Genomic DNA, 20959 nt, shown 5'->3' on the forward strand with positions numbered 1-20959 from the left:
TAACATCAAGGAATGCCATTTTTCTGTTCTTCTCCATTTCACAGGTGAATTTAATTTTTCTGTGGATGCTGTTCAAATGATTTAAGAAATTCGTTGCACTATCACTGTCCCCCTTTATGATGGCAAATACGTCATCTACATACCTCTTCCACAGTTTGATAGTAGTTACAGCCTTTGCCGTTGACATGGCTATCTCCTCGAAATGTTCCATCCAGATGTTGGCGACTAGAGGAGCGACTGGACTTCCGCGAGCATTCTGAGAAATGCGAGTGTAAAGTTGTTGCGTAAAACTATACGAAACACCCGATTTGAAATCGATAAACGTCGGAATGAGTTGTATCGTTTACATCTTGAGTGCAGTGCGTCATTGACAACGGAAGATTTTGATTTTTGTGACCGTATCACTTACCAACAGGCTCAACGTTTTCGTGAGTCGAGTGCGTTCAAGAAAGAGAGAAAATTCGAGCGACTAGTAAAACGGCAAAAACCAACTGGCTTTAACTCTAAAAACTCGAATGATACTCGTACAGTGATAAATTTGTCGAAGAAAGAGTTGAAGCAAGGCGCTCGGGAGGTACTCGAAAAAGGTTTGAACTTTGCCCCTACTCCAAAATGCATTCCTTATGAAGACGTGATTGGTAGTGTTGAAGAAGTGATTCAGCGTAATAATATACCTACTTTTGAGGCAGACATATTAAGACAAGATGCCGCCCTTATATTACGTCAATCAAAACCACCTAAACCTAATATTACGTCGGATCAATTGTCCGCTTTACGAGAACTACAGAAGGATGAAGACCTAATAGTCCTTAGAGCGGATAAAGGGAATGCTACTGTGGTTATGGATGTCACAGACTATGACAAGAAAATACGACATCTACTGAGTGACGTAAATACTTACCGAAAAGTCACCTATGACCCTACGGCAAGAACAAACCGGGCTACGACCACTTTAATCAAGACCTATAGGGATGCTATTGGACATGAGAAAACAAAATATTTACTCCGGCCGAGAAACATACAACCACCTAAATTATACGGACTACCCAAAATACATAAGCCAAATATCCCGCTGAGGCCGATAGTAAGTCAGATTGACTCGCCCACCTACGAATTGGCAAAACATGTATCTAAAGTACTACAACCGTTAGCAGGCCAGACAAAATCTCATGTCAAGGACTCCAGACGATTTGTTGACATCTTGCGTTCGACTACGGTTGACCCTGACGACTTGATGGTCAGTTTTGACGTCGAGTCATTATTCACGAATGTGCCGGTCTCTGAATGTATGGATGTTATAAAGGTGAAATTACAGTTAAATAACATACCGGCTGAATATATAAAATTGCTACACCATTGCCTAGAAACCAGTTACTTTGTTTACCAAGGCGAGTACTACCTGCAGATAGATGGTGTGGCAATGGGGAGTCCAGTCGCTCCTCTAGTCGCCAACATCTGGATGGAACATTTCGAGGAGATAGCCATGTCAACGGCAAAGGCTGTAACTACTATCAAACTGTGGAAGAGGTATGTAGATGACGTATTTGCCATCATAAAGGGGGACAGTGATAGTGCAACGAATTTCTTAAATCATTTGAACAGCATCCACAGAAAAATTAAATTCACCTGTGAAATGGAGAAGAACAGAAAAATGGCATTCCTTGATGTTAAAATTGGAGTACGTATGGACGGCTCTGTGAGCCATACTGTCTACAGGAAAACAACGCATACCGACCGATATCTTCATGCTAACTCACACCACCATCCTCGACACTTAAACGCTGTAGTAGCATCTTTGACCAATCGCGCATATGACCTTTGTGATGAAGACCACCTACAATCTGAGCTAGCACACGTTGAAAAGGTCCTACAGCGGAATGGATATAAAGTGGGAAACACAGCTACACGGGATCATAAGTTGCTGCGACAGTACAGGGTTGAAAGACAACCAGCATTTATGCCATATGTTAAAGGAGTGACAGATAAGATAGCTAGAGTCCTGGGCAAATATGCGGTGAAGACTATCTTCACTCCTTTCAAGAAGATAGGGCAAATGTTGCGTTCACCTAAAGATAGCTTTCCCCTGGAAAAACCCGGAGTTTACAAAATCGACTGTAGTTGTGGTAAATCCTATGTTGGACAGACGAAACGTACGGTATCTTGTCGTATCAACGAACATATCAAGGCGGTAAAAAACAATGATACCAAGAAATCAGCCATCGCGGAACATCTTCTGGAAGCCGGGCCGAACCATTGGATCGAGTTTCATAATGCTCAGATACTCGCGACAGAACGCCATTACATACCCCGACTGGTACGAGAAGCCATTGAAATTACTAAATATAGTAATTTCAACAGGGAAGATGGGTTTCAACTGTCAAAAGTATGGAATCCAGTGATAAAATTATGCAAACCCTTGAATAACAATATAAAAAATTCGCGAATCGATACGGTGAGTTTCGTTTGTAAAACACGGGATCGAGTTTCGAGTGTAAATAAAACAAATAGTAGGGGTGAAAGTGACAGTGGTAGTGGTAACCAGTGTTTACGCAGCAAACGTACGAGAAAGGAGGTAGTCCGATATGGACACTTCTAATACTCATTCAATACAAAAAAAGGAAGTCATAATGCTATTGGTACGATAAAATGGTATTTTGCTGCTCCACTCTTTTTCGAAAATAATTAAAATGATGAAATATAAATGTAGACAATTATAATACTAATATAATCATAAAACATAATCAGCCTGTACATTTCCCACTGCTGGGCTAAGGCCTCCTCTCCCGTTGAGGAGAAGGTATGGAGCATATTCCACCACGCTGCTCCAATGCGGGTTGGTGGAATACACATGTGGCAGAATTTCGTTGAAATTAGACACATGCAGGTTTCCTCACGATGTTTTCCTTAACCGCCGAGCACGAGATGAATTATAAACACAAATTAAGCACATGAAAATTCAGTGGTGCCTGCCTGGGTTTGAACCCGAAAGCATCGGTTAAGATGCACGCGTTCTAACCACTGGGCCATCTCGGCTCTATAATATACATAATATATAATACTAATATCATAAACAAATTAATTATTTGTTCAGTTTCACGCAAAACCTACTAATTCGATTGATATAAAACTTTAATATTATTTAGAGAATAAATGCGTTGAAAAATGTTTAAAAATATCTCTTTATTTAATATATTTGTACTGCATAATAGGCATCGACCTACGAAACCAAGTGATCGACAATTTTAAAGGGATCGTAGAAATTTAGAATCTACCTAAAAATATACTCATTTATCTGTAGGTATTCCTAAGAAAATTACCATACAAAAACTTCTCGATATGTCTTTAGCCACGGGACCCAACATATTTTGGCGCAATATTTAACAAGAGATTGTTCTCTTGTTGACCGAGCTCAACTTCATAAAAAAGAGCTCTCGATAGTGATATCGATATTAGGTATCTCATTGAAAGTTCTAGAATTGGCAATGGTGGAGACCAGACGGACTAATTCCAGTTAGACTTAGGTCGTTCGAAAAAAAAAGGAACCGACTACGGGACAACATAGTATATGTTGTGATATTGTAGAATAAAAAGTCGGGAAATCAAGTTGAAGGGGAGCAGGCGTCTCTTTTTTAAATTGCATATTATTAAATTATCTTTGTGGCATCTACAGCTTAGAGAAATGGTGATAATTATAACTAAAAGACGTAATACTCGTCTCATTGCCTCAACTACCTAGTACTGGTGTAGTTTTCGGCTAAATACCTGTTGCAGTAAGAGCGAATGAACAGCTTGTCAAATTAGTTGAAATAGTGCATGAGTTCTTGCGACTCACACGGTCATAAGTAGTTATATTTCTGATTTGTTTCTTTATATTTATTCAAATGAAGATAAACACAATATTTGAAGGATTCAATTACGAAAACTATTTTAAATAAAAATATTATTATATTGATTCGACATTAGATACATATTTACAATAAAATAGACACATATTATGTTGAAGTGGAAAGTATAAACCGCTTAACACTATTTTCAAAACATTTGAATGAATCTGTTGTAAGTTTCAAAAATAAGGTTGGTCATTCGTTGTTTACAAATCACCTCGACGCGAAACTATCACAAGGTCAAAGCTGCGATCCGTCCTTCATTCATATTTACATTTACTTTAACGGCGTTATTATTAATATTGCGATTACGGTTTAATTTGATTTCGATTCGTTAATATTTATGACTCTATCCAAGATTAAGCCAATAATATTGCACAACTTCTGCTACTGTTATTGCAACTGCTGCTGCTGCAAATATTAAGCAAATATAATAATTTAAATAAAAAAATAGAATAAAAACTTACATTGTCTTCTTATAAAATCACATAAAATTGCTATCGTCTAAGAAAAAACAGCTTTTTTTAAATTCATTCAAAATAAATATATAATAATAAACATGTAATAATATAATGAAGCTTAAAAATATTTACTCCCAGACCTTTTACACATTTAAAAGACCGAAACATTTTTGGTGATAAGTGACCCATCGTTCTTTTTAAGGATATTTTTTTCTTCTTCTTTAAGCTAATATATTAAGAGCGATTATTCGAATTTCCGCTTCTGAAAATCTGTCATTATTAAGCTTGTCGCGCGTAACTGCGCGTACGTGTGCGTACACAGCCGCCGCAGTCAGGCCAGCCGACATAAAGCGTCGTGATGCTCTTACATTATTTATTATATATGTTATCTATGTTTTATTTTCAATTGTATAGAAAATAAAATATCAAACAAATCATAATAAATTACTGAAATAATTCACACACACAGTTCTTATATAAAAAATAAAAAACTTTTAGTAAAATATTAAAATCGATAGTCACTCATAGTAACCGGAAGTTTTACGTACTTACTACTTACTTACTTATTTAAAATTTTTCGAAGGGTCGTAATAGTAGACATTAGTCTACGCGGCACCAACCCTAATCCTGTCCGAGTGAACATATCGACCCTGGACAATTTATAAATCGATAACAATCAAACGTAAACCCAAACCGAAACTTTGCGCGGGCGGCAGCCCGCGGGGCGCCGCGGCGCGGCCTAGCGGCCGCACCCTAGCTCTTAAGCCGAAACCGAAACCGCTGAAGCTGAAAATCTTAACTACTGAACCGTAACGCTAACCCTAACCTAACCTTACCTAGCCTTTAACCTTTAATAATAAAATTAATTAATCAATTAATAGTATTTTATAACACAATGTCAAATTATTGGGGGAAACAGTTCGTGCATAATGTACGAAGAAAAATCGCTTACAAAACATATCAACCTTGTTTACAAATCACTTATATTTGCAAAAATTGCAAATATAAGATACAGAATTGATACAGTTTTAATATTCGCATATTATAATATCAGCGAGGACAACCTTGCGCCACCGCGCGAGCGAAGAATAACTATATAACGCGCCGCGCGTCAGCTCCGACATCACTCATCTCACGAACTTTGTCATCTTACAAGTCTCCCGACGCGACGAAATGAAAGCCTTTGTAAGTAATCGCAGTCAGTAAACAATTACTTTGATGAATTATACGAAGCGAAGTAATAGCTTACCGAGTACCGTTTAAAACTTTTATGTTCCTACGATTACAGATCGTTATCTGCGCTCTCGTGGCCTGCGCTTCAGCCGCGAATGAGAAGCGTGAGAAGCGAGGCTTCCTCAGCGGTCTCCACTCCATTGACAGTCTTTCTTATGGAGGCTCGTACGGTGGTATCTATGGCAGCAACTACGGTTATGGTGGCTACTCGGGCTACTCTGCACCCGTCATCAGTCACGCAGCACCTGCGATAAGCTACGCATCACCTGTGATCAGCCACGCAGCACCTGCGATAAGCTACGCATCACCTGTGATCAGCCACGCAGCACCTGCGATCAGTTACGCAGCACCTGCAATCAGCTACGCTGCACCAGCTGCCAAAGTTGTGACTGTCAACAAAGTAGTCAACTCTCAGCGTGTCGTCGACGTCCCACAAGTCGTGAACGTGCGCAAAGTGGTGTCTGAGCCTCAAGTAGTGTCCGTTAACAAAGTAGTAGCCGCTCCCAGCTACAACGCCTACAGCAGCGGACTTTCCGGGCTTGGATACGGATCTGGCTACGACGCTGGTTACGGTTACGGTTCCAGTTACGGATACGGATACGGATCTGGTTATGGCTCTGGTTTCTCCAACGGTTGGTGGTGAACACAATAAAACCTGTTCATCTAGTCAAAATGTATCAAGTTTAATTTTATTTATATTGAATTAAAATTTTATTTTTAATATTTTTGTACTTTTATTTTCCTATTACAAAAAAAACTAATCAGACTAAATCGGACCTGAAGATCAATTTACTAAAAATACCTAATATTTTATTTACGTATTTCATGTTGAGACCTTCATGTTGAGATTTAAGTAAAAACCTAACATAACATTATTTTGTAAATTGTGTCAATGATATATTGTTTGATATATATTTATCTCTTTCCCGCCCTACGCGGTGCATAACTAACCTAACGTAATCAACCGATCAATCAATCAACGCTATTTCGAAAGCGAGACATGAAGTCGTACCGTATATCAATGACTAATACTCGATGAATAGTTCAATTTATCAATCCATGTTTAAAGGAAAATTGGTATGAGAACCATTTCATTAAAAATAAAGTGTGTTCTCAACTTCGGTCATCAACAAGAGCTATTAACTACAGGAATTACAAATAGGACTGGTATGCAACCAAATGACTCTTCGCCATCAACCTTGTGAACTAAGATATTACATACATATATCCCTTGTGCCTGTAACTACACTGACTCATTCCTCTTCAAATTGAAACAAATAAATACTAAGTGTTACATTAAATATTAAATCAGATCAAAACAATATAATACATGCTCCAAAAAGAGACACCAATGTAGAAAAGATACGAATTTATTTATATGAATGCGAAGCCTAACGCGATTGTTTCATTTAATACGTATGGTTCCTACTCCTGGATACTATACGTAATATTACCTAATTGTGTTTGTAAACTGTTTTACACTTACTTGCTGACTACTTCCTAATTCGAAGTGTAACTCATTATTAAGGTTTTAGGTAACAAGCTTTTATATACTCTGCCAAGTTTGATGTGTTTTTCGATAAAAATGTACATTGTTCAAATTTACTTTTAGAATCGCTTGTTATTTAGGACGTAAATTGTATTTGTTTTTAAATCAATATATTTTACAAATTAACGTCGAAATCATTGTCAAGTTATTGATGTTTCTTAATAATTCTGAACGAGCTTAAGATGCTCTTAACATTTCTTAATTAGAGTGTTTTTTTCCGCAGTAAAGTAATTTATATAGTAATTAAAAGATATATAAAAGTCACAATGCAATTTTATTAAAGCAATTCAATTCAGTTCTGTTCTTGATGACTGCGAGACACATATCATGTCAATAAGAAAGTATTAATGGAGCGAATTCAAAACTCGTGGGATTCTCAGTCAACGCTTACAAAAGGTACCTTCACCTTATCTTTAATAATAAGTATTAAAAATGTTATGGCATTGCTTGGTAGATAAGAATGAGTTATCGAATGATATAATCAACGATTTAATTGTGTTCTATACTAACATTGAACTTTGTGTCATAAAGAGAAAATCTTTGTATTTTTATTTCATTACTATAAACACAAGACTTCAGCAGGTTTATGTCTGCTCCTCTAGTCACAAACTGTATACCACGCAGGATGAGAAAGCTAGTAAAAAAATATCGTTTCAAAATGATCCAAAATTATTAGTAGATATTATTCAAACCAATATTTCAGCAACCCGAGTTTATTGATTACCTGATTCAATTTACATCTTAAAAGTGCTCTAAATGTCCATTTTAAGAAAGTATTCATTTTATGAAAGAGCGTATATCGCCCTATATTTAGAACGCCAGCATCTTAGCATATAATTACGGGTTCATACCGAGAGAAGCACTACTGAATTCCCATGTGCTTAATTTGTTTTTATAATCCATATAGTGCTCGGCAGTAAAGGATAACCTTATGGGGATGCATATTGTGTCTAATTTCAATAAAATTCCGCCAAATATGTATCAGCCAAGCCGCATTGAAGCTGAGTCATAGAATAAGCTCTGAACGTTCACGTCAAAGGGATTTATAAATTCAATATAATTCAAAGTGAATTATAATGGGTTTAAAAATAGCTGCTGGACACTTGACGTGTTTGTTTCACTCAAAATAATAAGTTTTTTTTTTAATACCTTGTTAGCCAAAGCAAGCAAACCTGCTTAGACACGATCGCCGACTCCAAAAGTGCAGGCGCTATAGTTTAAGTTTTTTTTAATTTAACTCACTTTATTATTTTAAATATTTCCATAATTTAAATGAATGAGCTCATTTTATTGCTACAATTATCATTTATTTTCTATTGTTGCGAGAAACTGAACCAGTTGAATCACTTAAATATGAATAAATTAATCCACGTCAATTTATCTCACACTCATGCAAATTATACTTTCAAAGTTTTGTAATGACAACGAAGTCTGGCCTCATAACTAAGTACGCACTATAATCTGTCTCCGTCTAGAAAATGAGATAAAGACCGGGCTTGACTCATATTTACATTAAAAAAATATGTAACCATAAATAGGGCAAGTTTGTTAATCGTGGCGATCGAATATTTTAAGGCAACAAAAAGTATTTAATCAGTAAATACTGTTATTGTTTATTATTCTTACGAATTGAATAAATTAATTTATTGCAGCTATGAAGCCCTAAGTGACAATTCGATACGATGCCATTTCAAAAAGAACATAAAATAATTGACAAAGAGATTACAACATTGCTAATTCATTTTGTAGAATATAAGATATAACCTCAAAAGATAATGAAGGTGCAGAGGACATCTTATTTATATACAAACAATATTATTGAGTAAAAGCTCGCAGCCTTAACGTATTAATAGACATGAACCGTAACAACTATTTTTAATATCCATAAACATAAGTGGCAATGAACGAAGCAAGAATAGTAGCCGATGCTAGCAGCGCGGAAGATCAGCGAGGACGTGCTTGCGCCATCGCGTCTGGGGCTCGTATATAACGCGCGGGGTGCAGGCGAGTTTATCACTCATCTCAGAGCTCACCGCCTACCGACGCACTAAACTGCAATATGAAGGCTTTCGTGAGTATCTGTATAAAGCTTTTTTTTTAAATGGTTAACGTTTCTTTAGTTTTATTTATTTTTATTTTATAATATTTCAATATTTAGCTTGATGTGATTCATAATTAATACTGGATTATTTATTATATTTTCATATAATAAATAATCCAGCATATTATGCATACATGCATACAACGTGCATACAAATATTGCACTTTGCCTTACAGATTTTTATGTGCGCCCTCGTGGCCTGCGTCGCCGCCGAAAGTGAGAAGCGCGAGAAGCGTGGCTTCCTCAGCGGCCTCCACTCCTACAGCGGCGGCATCAGCGGGGGATACAGCAGCGGCTACAGTGGCGGCCACGGAGGCTATAGTGGATACAGCGGCTACTCAGGCTATTCCGCGCCCGCCGCCCAGGTCGTGACCGTCAACAAAGTAGTCAACACTCAACGCGTCGTCGAAGTCCCACAAGTCGTGAACGTGCGCAAAGTGGTGTCTGTGCCTCAAGTAGTGTCCGTGAACAAGGTGGTGGCCGCTCCCAGCTACAGCTCTTACAGCAGCGGACTGTCCGGCTATGGCTACGGATCCGGCTACAGTTCCGGACACGGCTATGGCTCCGGATACGGCTCCGGCTACAGTTCTGGATACAGCTCCGGCTTAGGCTCTGGCTACTCAAAAGGCTGGTGGTGAATCTTATCATTAGATTTAGTTCAAAGCGCATTGTGATTCTGTCCTCTCTTAGCTGTGTTCTCCCTCCAACTAAGATTACATTTGTTTCGTATGAAGATATATAAATCTATGAATAATAAACTTTATTTTTTTAAAACGGCTTTTGTTTCTTCTCCCCGTTCGGTTATCAAATTATACATTTTACTAATTTATTCATAACAAAATTTAGACAGACATTTCAATGTTATATATGTCGGAGGAAGCTACGAGTCGGGTTGGTTAATGTTTTCATTTACAAACCATACTAATTTAATAAAAGTTATGAATGCTATATTTCTTGTAACGACCAATCAGAGCGAAACATTTGCCTCGAGCGGGGTCGACGCGCCATCTGATTGACAGAGATTCAGACAGTTTTGACGGATACATTTTGTTCGATTAGAAAAAAGAAACATATCGAGTTGGTTCCTGAAAAGTGTAAAAGACTGCCTATAAAGGTCAGATCGGTTACCTGAACCCGCTGCTCGGTATTGTTACTTGTTAATTTTTTTTATTTTATTTTAATTAAAATACCGTAAAAATGTGATAGTTTGTTTTGTGCTTGTTCTTTACCATAACGACGCCCACTAAGCTCGAAACCATTGACGACGATGTCAACAAGAACGATGTTTCTCCGACATATAGCAATACCTAAAGCTTACTTGTTTCGTAGGCCCTTACGAGCACTTATGAAACGTCACTTTACAAGATTAAATAAATTTTAAAGTCACAACTTTCACTACCATTTCGTAAATTCTAACGAGCAGACAGACGAGCTCTTTTCCGTAACAGTAGTAGTCGTTTTACTCTTTGCCGACAATGAACTTTTTAAACATGGGTAGGTTTATCGAAATAAATACGATATTTGACGCAAATAGAAAAAATATACAAAGACACGGATTTTTTTAATATTAGCTATATACACTTAAAACTTACATTCTTATAGTGAAAATAACCCAATTAACAATATAATATTATATTTAAATAAACAAATAACCCAATTAACAACATAATAATAACACACCCCTCTTTACGCTTTCACAAAAAAAACTTAAAACACAGACACACTTCACAAGAAGACGAAACAAACTTGTGTTGTAACAGTTTTTTCAGTTTAAACAGTAATTTCTCATTGTATGCGTTTTTTCGTATTCTTAACTTAAGAGAAATAAAAGTCTTTAAAACAAAAATATCATTTATCGTGCATATTTTTTTTTAATGTAATTATGGGCAGCGCTAGAAGTATTCTATTGAGGGGACTTTTTATTAAATAAAACCTTCTTGGATAAAAGATGGCACTTGGCAGAGACAAAAACGTTATTATATACTTATAACTTTATTATAAATTGTTTTCTATATTTATAAGATAGTTTCTATCAAAATTGACTGTGACGTCCGGAGGGTATTTCGAGCTCTGATGCAGTAATGAGCCCTAACAAGTATTATTTAATAAAGAAATATAGTTTCTTTACCTACAGTGTTAAATAAACAATATGAGAAATAAATATGAAACAGAAAATATCTTCGTAACTATACACTACGATCCACGAGCAAGCTATTTTACTTTTTCTTTTGATTTTCATACCGAGAGTTAGATTGCGTTAAAGTCTTTTATAGGACAAGCCTTCAGCGTAAGGTATCTACATCATATTTTATTGAATATGAGTGCCAATATATTTAATACTAAAACATAACCCTTACTTCAATATATATTGAGATCACGATGAATATTAATTATGTATTATTTATTTTGTCGTCAATCTTAATTGCTTATAATAGGAGCAGCCCCGCGGCATCCCTCCCTCCAGTGTTAGCCGTGTCCGAGGAGCAAGCTCAAGCCGGCCCCGTTGCCCAGGGTACACCACAAGGAGGTGATGACATGTACCCCAACCCGAGCCTCTTGGCGAGGTATCCAGGTATAAGATCAATAATTGTTATTTAAATAAATATATTCTATTTTATTTTTCGCGACCGTAAAACAGGCGAAGTGCGCGGAACGTTGCTCGAACTGAAGACCCATTTTCATAAAACAATTTTATGATTTGCACGTGCTGCTCGACACTGTAACCTGCCATGGTGGTTTGGGAGGACGGAATGAATATAACACACTGCATTTGACAGCTGTCACTCAAACAACATGGCCGCAATCAGCTGTCAAAGTTCAAGCGTCCCTATTGGAAAACCCCTTATATATAAAATTGTTATTTCATTATTTTGTATTTATTATTAGTATTATCATAACACGTGTATTTATATGCGTCGCAGCATAGGAAACTCTATGAAAATACCAATAACTTGTACTAACCCGTGATTTAAACTAAGAACCTAATTATGTTTCCTTATAAGCCATCTACTAGACCAGTGATTCCCAAAGTGGTCCAGGTGGACCCCCAGGCGTCCACGGGAGACTTGCTGGGGGTCTACGTAGGCGTGAATAAAAAATGGGGGTCCATAAAATGTTAATGGGGTCCACGAAAATTTATCTGCTTTTGATAGTAAAGAGCAAAAATGTAAGAATAGTTTTTATAAGGGCCTACTTACATTGTTTTAAGTACCTAACTAAGCAGATAATATTTTAATAAGGCAAGCGACTGTTATTTGTCCAAACTTGCGTATTCTATATTACGTAAAATTTCGTGTAAGGACTTGCAAAGAGCTATCCGCCCGACAATGCTTAATGCTTGTTCAAACATGAACTTGATCACCACTATAAATACTTGATGCCAAAGGCAAACTCATTTATTTGTTTCCGGAATTTCGAAAAAAAGGTGTGAGAAAATTTATATCAGTGTTTGCTAGTGCCGGAGAAAAGTAAGTACCTACCTTTTTTTTTTGTTATAGTACTTAAGTATTTTATTTACGTGTACTAGTCGGTTGATCACAACTGCTTGTAGAGATAGGTAACTTAGTAACGTACAGATATTTTAATTGTCCTCTTTCGATTTGAAGACAAACACAACGTTATATTCAATTGTTTTTTCACGAGAGAAGCACTACCTCACTAAAAAGGCCGAATAAGCAATATTGCAGAGCAATTAATTTTGTAATTTTTCTTGCAAATAACTACTAATTTTATAAAACAGTAATTACACAATCATTTAAAATTGATTTTGAAGTAACTATTTTATCAAAACTATTCCTTTTCGGAAAGAGCGAGCGGTGCGCGGGCGACGGGAAAAGGGCGGGGCTTGAGCTTCGATGCCAGTTTGTCACGTTTTAACAATGAAGCCGCAGACAAAAAATACGCAAATACACAGAGCGCGTGAACTCATTGACTTGATCCTTCCCATTAATTAAAATTATGACCTGAACCTATATTACCTTATTATTTTTTTCTTGTAATTCTATTCCTTTAATAAATAAAGTGTTATAAAATGTACCATTTTTCGTTTTTATTTTACCTATCGGAATATAGGGACAGAACTCAGAAGCGACACAATTTTTATTTTGTGGCAGCTTTAAGAATGTGATAGAAATGTAGCAGCAGGGGGTCCGCCGAAACCAGTAAAATTTTGAAAGTGGTCCACGAGAAAAATAAGTTTGGGAACTACTGTACTAGACCAACAAACCAGTCACAATTATTTACATCAATATATTTAATAAGCAATAAGAAAATTATACAACGTCAACGTAATGGTTTACTTAGGATTCAATTATACTCGTATCGTTAGACTCGATACCGCAACTATTGAAAACATTATATTTTGTGAAACTTATGTCGTAGTGTGAGATAATAATAAATTGAATGTTATAGCATACAATCTAGAGTAAAGTTTCAAAATGGTGTCATACGTTTCAAATAATAATTAATACAAAAATATTTAAACATTCAGAGAAGGCATTAGAAGCCAATTTGAACATAGCGAAGGCCTTCGGTCGTATGGCACAAAGCGCTTCTTTGTTCCCATGAGCTTCCTGGGAAATTACGCAACTGAGTCACCAACTTTTTGGCAGATCGGAGCATCAAGGTCGTTGTCGACGGTGCATGCTCTGACTTCAAATTCGTCAATTCTAGTGTTTCACAAGGCTGCGTTCTATCACCTTATCTGTTTCTTCTGCATATCAATGATTTGTTGCAAATCAGCAAGATTAGTAGATTAGTAGTACAGTATGTAAAGTTGGACCGTTAACGTCTGTGTAGCAGTGGCTATATATGGCAAACGTTAACGGCTGAAAAGTCACCATTTCTCATATCTCATCACTCTGAGAACATTCCTTTGATTCCACAGCCAGTATCGGAAATACTACGGCCACTCGCCTAAAACCTCTGGGCGGAAGCTCCTCAGTACCAGCACTTACATTTGACCGTATTCAACTCGAATGATTGAGTTGCAGATGTCCATGGGCGGTGGTAGTCACTTTCTATCAGGTGAGATTCATGGTCGTTTGCTACCATATCCATAAATTAAAAAAAAAACCAACAATCTATAATCAAGTCAAGTATGCTGGTAATAAAAAAAAATCTATCATTTTATTTTATTATTCATTACTTTTCTAAAAAATATTTCATATCTATAGTTTTATAAAAAGCATGAGTCAACAAGAAAGAACTTTAAATACTAACCTAGTTTGTATAGGCACTCCTTAACCAAACCACGGGGTAAGGTAATACGCTCACTATATTATAAATCCGATATTACCTATTTCATTGAAACGACTTTTCACCATATTGTGTCGTCATATAAACTAGTATGGTAAGCAAGACAAGGGTTTTTGTTGTCGTTTTCAAGTTTCATTTCACAGTCCTTATTCTTATTTCAATCACATTTCCAACGACTGAGCGCAGCCTACGAGACTCTCGTACGCTGCGCTCATCTCGAAAATACATGTTTATATAAACTGTTACCATTGTATCCGAGTTCAAGGATTTTGTTTTATTTCATAAGAACTTTTGATTAAAATTTGGATAAAATTAAGTTTTTATATCGAAATCAGAAATCAGTTCAAAACGGTCTTGGATATATCGTAAAGCATTAACACTCACTCACTGATGTTCGCCTACTTACTATGTATTAACGTCAACACTTTACAATTTGGCCACTTTTGAGTTTAATACTCGAAACATAAGAGTATAGATCTGTGGTACATTAACATATAAACACCTGAGATCTGAGTAATTTTTCACTTTTTAATGCATTTTCAAATCAAGTTTATATTCGGTTGCAACATTTTTGATGAAATCGGATGACCTCACTTCTCACGGATGACGATACTAAATTATTAGTCAACTGATATTTTTAGTAAAATTGTTTACAGGCATTTTGATATCTTCAGACATATTAATTGTCCAATAACAATATGTATTAAACAGTGTCGGGTACAATACTATGGATGAGTTAAATCCTACTTTCATTACGAAATTGACAAACTAAATGTAATATATTTTATTTCGTGACGACTGCACGGATTATCGTCGACTTACAGCAACACCCACAATCTGATCATACGTATGGATGTTGCGCATTGCTTGCTTGAAACTTGAAACCTGAAAAGGTTCATAATGTTTGTCGGTTCTTTTAAAAAATGTAGGACTTTAAAAGTACTTATTTTTCTTAGTGTGTGTAATATTGTTAATAATATATGACCGACAGTCAGTATACAATTATATTTTTTAGCAAATTAATATCCTAATTAGTATATTTTTACAAGATAACGGTTATGACGTAATGAAGTAATTATCAGATCAAATCAAATCCACATATTATTTATTCAAATACTCATAAAAGCACTTTTCGTCATTTTCATCACATTCGTCACGAATCGTCACGTCGTAATTCTATGAAAATAATCAAATTGTATTCATCCAGCAGTATCTCCATACAACAGTAATTATCGTATAACCTGCAATGTTATTATGTATAAAATTGTAATTTCCTTTTAATTGGGCGCTCTTTTAACACGACATTCGTCTCATCGTTCGATGCGAGAACTGAAGCGTTGTTAGCGAATGAACTATTTATATCGCAGGTGATTTAAGCAGTCGTAACGTCGATCCAATTAGAACCTGCTGCATGTTTTGCGCGCAACCGCTTTGCATACTAACACTCTCTTTGTAGTTCTCTCCACGCGCCCCGAGGCAGGACTCATTGCATTAGACGTTACGGCAACGCGCTGTGATACACGTAAAGTCCCACATTTACTACTAAAATTTAGTAATCTCGTCGAAGACAGGTTTGTAGAAATTGTCAACAGGTAACAAAAACTTTGTAGGCAACTGTCGATTTAACTGTCCAGTTAATAAAAAGTAAAACGCATCTTCCTTCGCCGCCGTTGTGTCAACGCGAACACGACTTGCACAACATGTACGCAAATAGGTTCATATTATTTTGATTTTGATATCGTATTCTTCACTAATCCGAAAGATTCACACATATTTTTATCACACGCGTAAAACCTTACAAAGCGCGTTTCCAGATGGTAACATTAGGACAGTAAAAATATAATATTGTTATGACACGCATTGTCCGTCGCAGCCCGAATAATAAGGCTAAGTACACAGAGATCACATTTCGCAGATTGTGACTGAATTTAGAAGTTGCGTCAAAGTAGGGCTATTTCGTAAAATAGTAATAACTCTCAGTGTGAACTCAGATGCGAATTAACAGTGTTCTCTACACAACAGACGGCAATTAGACACAAGAGAAATTCAACTATTTCTCGTTACGCGCAAAGACTTTAGCGATTAGACTATTGATGCATTATTGTATGTTACAAAACCTCTCTATGTGTTAATCAATAATTGACAACAATTAGTCACTTCTGTATAGAACATAAATCCTTATGCATAATTTGTTTTCAAACCGTATTTCGTAATTTGTAATTGATAAACCTATTTTGAAAGTGCGTTAACGAATGCTATCCGATGTCGCGTTAGCCAACTACAGGCGGCGGCTTCTCTTACATATCAAAAACTGGAACATTAAAACACGGCGTTTAATGACAATTATGATCGCGGTAATTGTAAACAGCAGTTACGACACGCGCGGCATCCGATCGAAATACGACGCAAATAACATTTTAAATTGATATTGCGTGTGTTGTTTTTAACATTAAAAATAATTCAAACTAGTTTTTTATTCGAAATTACCCAATAATGGTTTAACATGCACGCTCGGACGTCCCACAACAACTTCCGATTGGCAGCAAATTAATAGAGAAAAACATGTAACGAGCAAATCACCATTGTTCAATCTACAGCTCGCATTAAATGCAGCTTCTTATCTTAGCTTTGTTAAATTAGCGAGTAATATCGGCGCATTCATACAGAAATCTTATGAACTGGGTGATGCCGTACCAGATAAATGATAAAATTAGTAATAGTTGAATATTTCGACAATTAATTTTACTCATGTGGTAAAGAGCAAGGATGCGAAAATTACACGAGAATGTTTGACCGCGGACTTAATTAAATCGAGAATATAATGAGCTCTATCACCGGGACTCAGTAACTTCAGCACAGTTTTGTGTAAGTACCCATAATACAATACGATAAAAAATTTCAATGGGATTTACTTCGTACTTCGTACTTGCTATACTAACCAAGTTCAACGTTACAACGTAACGTAACATAAGACACGACGTAGGCACTGTGTCCATTGAATGTGTCACGGCGCGCTCGTCACACTGCCCGGCGACGCGACGCGACCCAAAGTGAAATTAACGTATTTACATACGATTCACTTTTTTACTTGTTTCGTGTCGAAGCTCGCGCATTAATAATTTGAAGTGAATAAATTTATAATTAAATTTATTACCTGTTACCGCAACTTCATTCGCATTGACTTACTTATAAATGTTTAATCTTTTATTGTCTGAGAGGAACTTAATCGGGCCGAGTCAACTGCAAAATCAAGATCAAATTGAAATAACTCACCGATTTTCAATTTTAAGAAAAATCGTACATGGAACCAATATTCCATGTACGATTTTCATCTTTCAACTTCGATTGATTCAATTTTTATTTATTGAGAGACAAATATTTGTCAACTAAAATGAAATCGTCTGAGACCGCCGTCATCACTACATAGCATAAAACAAAGTAGCTTCCCGCTGTCTGTCTGTCCACATGTATGCTTAAATCTTTAAAGATTCGCAAAGAATTTTGATGCGGTTTTTTTCAATAGATAGAGTGATTCAAGAGAAGATTTATATTTATAATACATGCATAATATAGAATAACTGATAATTTTATAGCAAACGCTTGCTGAACCCTACGGGATAGATCAAAATGATATACAGTATTGTACATCTTACAAAGGTCTATCAACATTGCACCTGTATGAAGCCGGGGCGGGTTGCTAGAAATACTTACAATTAAAATACTAATCTTATTGAACTATAGAATTTTTTGTTCGAACATAATCATTTCATATTTTATAATATGCAAGTACGTTTGTGTAGATAATAATTAACGTAAACTAACAATTGATTATGATGCCTTTGTTCGATTTACTGAGATCTCATAAGTACTATTACTGATCATTCACGAATCAATTGTAGTTTTTGCTTATAGTTTTGTGAGGTGCAGTAAAAAAAGCTAACAGACTTTTACGGTCGACAGTTGTCCTGATAACAATTCTCCCTGCTTCGTTTGGAAATGCTGCTGGTAGTTTAGTTTGTTCACCAGGAACTTTTTGCTGGAGACACATTAAATACATCAATACCAAGTTCACTTGGTATTGTGATAGGTTAGCTCTGTTCTACTCGACCGGAAAGCAGGGTGTCCTTTGACATTCAATTTACAATCAAATTGTAACTTTATCGAAGTCGAATCGAAACGTTATCGTTGCGATTCAACCGTGTAGCTATTCTACAAAGCAATGATCCAGTTGTGGTTCAGTCAAACTTGGATCAGAATATAAGAGGGATCGTATCGTAACCGACATAAATATGAAAAATTAGCCCTCGGTTACGATTAAGCCGAGGTTTATTGTGAGGAATATTATAAGAAGGATCGGAATAGAATCGGGAGCGTACGATAATCGTTATAAGTTAGTAGAATCCTCCCGGTGCTAGATGTCCCCCCGGCGGCGCTTCGAATAATCATATTAAAACAAATGTCTGCAATTGTAACAATATTTGAAAAATATATTTTAATAAAATAAACGAAAGCGATATAATTTGAACAGTGTCAACTTTTCAGTGGAAAGCATTTTAATGTTTATCTTACTTCGTTCATCCAGGTGATGTTATGCCCTACTAGCAATTATGAGGTTTTTTAACGGGTTACTACTTCATCTGTAAGTCTAGTATCTCGAAATCACAAGAATGAGAGCATTTTTAACATTACAGTAAACTTGTTTTATGTTTAACCATTATGTATTTTTAAAATAAATATTTAAAAATATAAGTAACTTAATTGAAACATCATACCCAATTAAATAGTTATATTATAACGACTTTTTATATTTTATGTGAATGTAAATAATAATGCATACTCTATTAGCAGCCATCGCTGTCGCTTCTAGCAAATCCTTACAATCAATGGTAATAGGAGCAACTTGCGCAAGCACCCGGCGTCGCTCGGCCTCGCGCTCGCCTCATATATATAAACGTTGACACAAGAACACCACATCAGTCAACTGTTTTCTCTCAAATACATCACAAACGAACTACCATTACAATGAAAACTTTCGTGAGTATCACAACCCCCTGTAATAATTATCGGTTTTAAAACACGACTGCATTTTCAAATTATCAGATTTTTTAAATTTATTTTAACTACTTATCTAATAAGGAGTCAGATAATTTAAAGTAGTGAGTAAAAGCAGTTAATGTCAAAATAAATTATGCGAGGAATTTAATAGAACCAGTAACGGCTTCCTGGACAGCGAAGTGTCGAAGCGCTGTGACTCAATACAGCGGCATTGTTATAGTTTACTGGCTTACCGTCATATTGTATTATTATTATTCGTTTTAATATTTCAACACACAACCGACAATTAGAACGTAATTAAATTGTTTTTTTCTTAAATTTTAATGTAGGTATTATTGCAACTTCCAAAATTATCATTGTTATATTGAGAATAAGGACACCTACCTTACTCGTGCTACCTTATTTGTCTCCGAGTCTGTAGGTTTATTGTTAATAAAATCTATAATTTAATGCGCTTTCTCCGTACTTCAGTGATATACTCTGTCACTCAATGAAGTTTCATAACGGTAAATTTAAGTAGTCTTAATGTAATAAAATTGTAATTTCTGAATTCTAGGCTTGCGTTGTACTGCTCGTGGCCGCAGCTGCTGCCGCACCCGAAGGCAAACGCGACAAACGCGGATTCCTGCACGGCGGCTTCGATGGCGGCTACGAGCTCGGGCACGGCTCCCTCGGCTATGACTCCTTCGGCCACAGCTCGCTGGACTTGGGTCACCACCACGGCCATATCGAATCGATTTATGCCGCGCCCGCAGCCAGAATTGTCTCTGTCAACAAACTTGTCGAAGTTCCCAGGGTTAGTTCTTAAGTATAGTTATTGTCGGTGCTGTCGATCTCGACCAGTCTTATTTTTTAAGAATAACTTATTTCATATTTTACAACACATTATTGAAGTTATATTATATTCATGTGATTATATTATCATTACTTGCTTAACCAAATAATAATTTGTAAAATATATATATACCTACATATATTTTCTTTAAATATATATTTTTTGTATTTCACAGGTTGTGGAAGTTAAAAAGATAGTATCTGTGCCGAAAGTTGTATCAGTACCGCACATCGTGAAGGTTTCCAAAATCGTAGAGGAGCCACACTTCGGTCACGGGATATCCTCCGGCTGGTGGTGAACAGGCCTCAGTACTGAATAGACTTAATCCATCGCTCAAAGATTGCCGCTGTATGTTCAAATCCAAAACATGACTGAACTAAATATGCAAATATAATTAGAAAAATATATATATACATAAAAAATAGAATCAACACCTACATCGCAGACTAATAATTCGCCATACATCGCCATACATCGGCTTTCTACAACCAAAATTAGTTTTAAGAATAAATATATTTTTATTAAGTAATTTCTTATTTTTATTTTCATTTACTTGGTGTTAGTGCTTTGTGCAAGCCCGCGTGG

The 20959-nt window shown here is 36.1% G+C and overlaps 3 protein-coding genes across 3 annotated transcripts; all 3 read left to right on the top strand.

Annotated features, from left to right (window-relative positions):
• The first annotated feature begins 329 nt into the window (after positions 1-329).
• Positions 330-4704, top strand: LOC135193669 (uncharacterized). Its single transcript, XM_064217215.1, has 3 exons — positions 330-359; positions 416-2188; positions 4630-4704. Exons 1-3 carry the CDS (start codon positions 330-332, stop codon positions 4702-4704), a joined length of 1878 nt encoding a protein of 625 aa, XP_064073285.1.
• A 764-nt stretch (positions 4705-5468) lies between these two features.
• On the top strand, positions 5469-9989 carry LOC113394754 (fibroin heavy chain-like). Its single transcript, XM_064217216.1, has 4 exons — positions 5469-5530; positions 5634-6217; positions 9132-9198; positions 9405-9989. The coding sequence occupies exons 1-4, from the start codon at positions 5519-5521 to the stop codon at positions 9864-9866; spliced, it is 1125 nt and encodes a 374-aa protein (XP_064073286.1). The 5' UTR covers positions 5469-5518; the 3' UTR covers positions 9867-9989.
• A 9382-nt stretch (positions 9990-19371) lies between these two features.
• LOC113394755 (uncharacterized) lies at positions 19372-20770 on the top strand. The gene is made up of 3 exons (XM_026632181.2): positions 19372-19518; positions 20096-20335; positions 20550-20770. Exons 1-3 carry the CDS (start codon positions 19507-19509, stop codon positions 20670-20672), a joined length of 375 nt encoding a protein of 124 aa, XP_026487966.1. The 5' UTR covers positions 19372-19506; the 3' UTR covers positions 20673-20770.
• Positions 20771-20959: the final 189 nt, after the last annotated feature.

The sequence above is a fragment of the Vanessa tameamea genome, chromosome 15, assembly GCF_037043105.1.
Source record: "Vanessa tameamea isolate UH-Manoa-2023 chromosome 15, ilVanTame1 primary haplotype, whole genome shotgun sequence".
NCBI classification, from domain to species: domain Eukaryota; kingdom Metazoa; phylum Arthropoda; class Insecta; order Lepidoptera; family Nymphalidae; genus Vanessa; species Vanessa tameamea.

Bases quoted from the DNA above. Each gene is read 5' to 3' on its own strand.
- LOC135193669 (XM_064217215.1), top strand. From the start codon at position 330: ATGAGTTGTATCGTTTACATCTTGAGTGCA. The intron at 360-415 runs GTGCGTCATTGA...ACTTACCAACAG, and splicing joins TCGTTTACATCTTGAGTGCA to GCTCAACGTTTTCGTGAGTC. The intron at 2,189-4,629 runs GTAAAAAACAAT...GTCATTATTAAG, and splicing joins TCAACGAACATATCAAGGCG to CTTGTCGCGCGTAACTGCGC.
- LOC113394754 (XM_064217216.1), top strand. The intron at 6,218-9,131 runs GTGAACACAATA...CGCGGGGTGCAG, and splicing joins GGTTTCTCCAACGGTTGGTG to GCGAGTTTATCACTCATCTC. The intron at 9,199-9,404 runs GTGAGTATCTGT...TTTGCCTTACAG, and splicing joins ACTGCAATATGAAGGCTTTC to ATTTTTATGTGCGCCCTCGT.
- LOC113394755 (XM_026632181.2), top strand. The intron at 20,336-20,549 runs GTTAGTTCTTAA...TGTATTTCACAG, and splicing joins AACTTGTCGAAGTTCCCAGG to GTTGTGGAAGTTAAAAAGAT.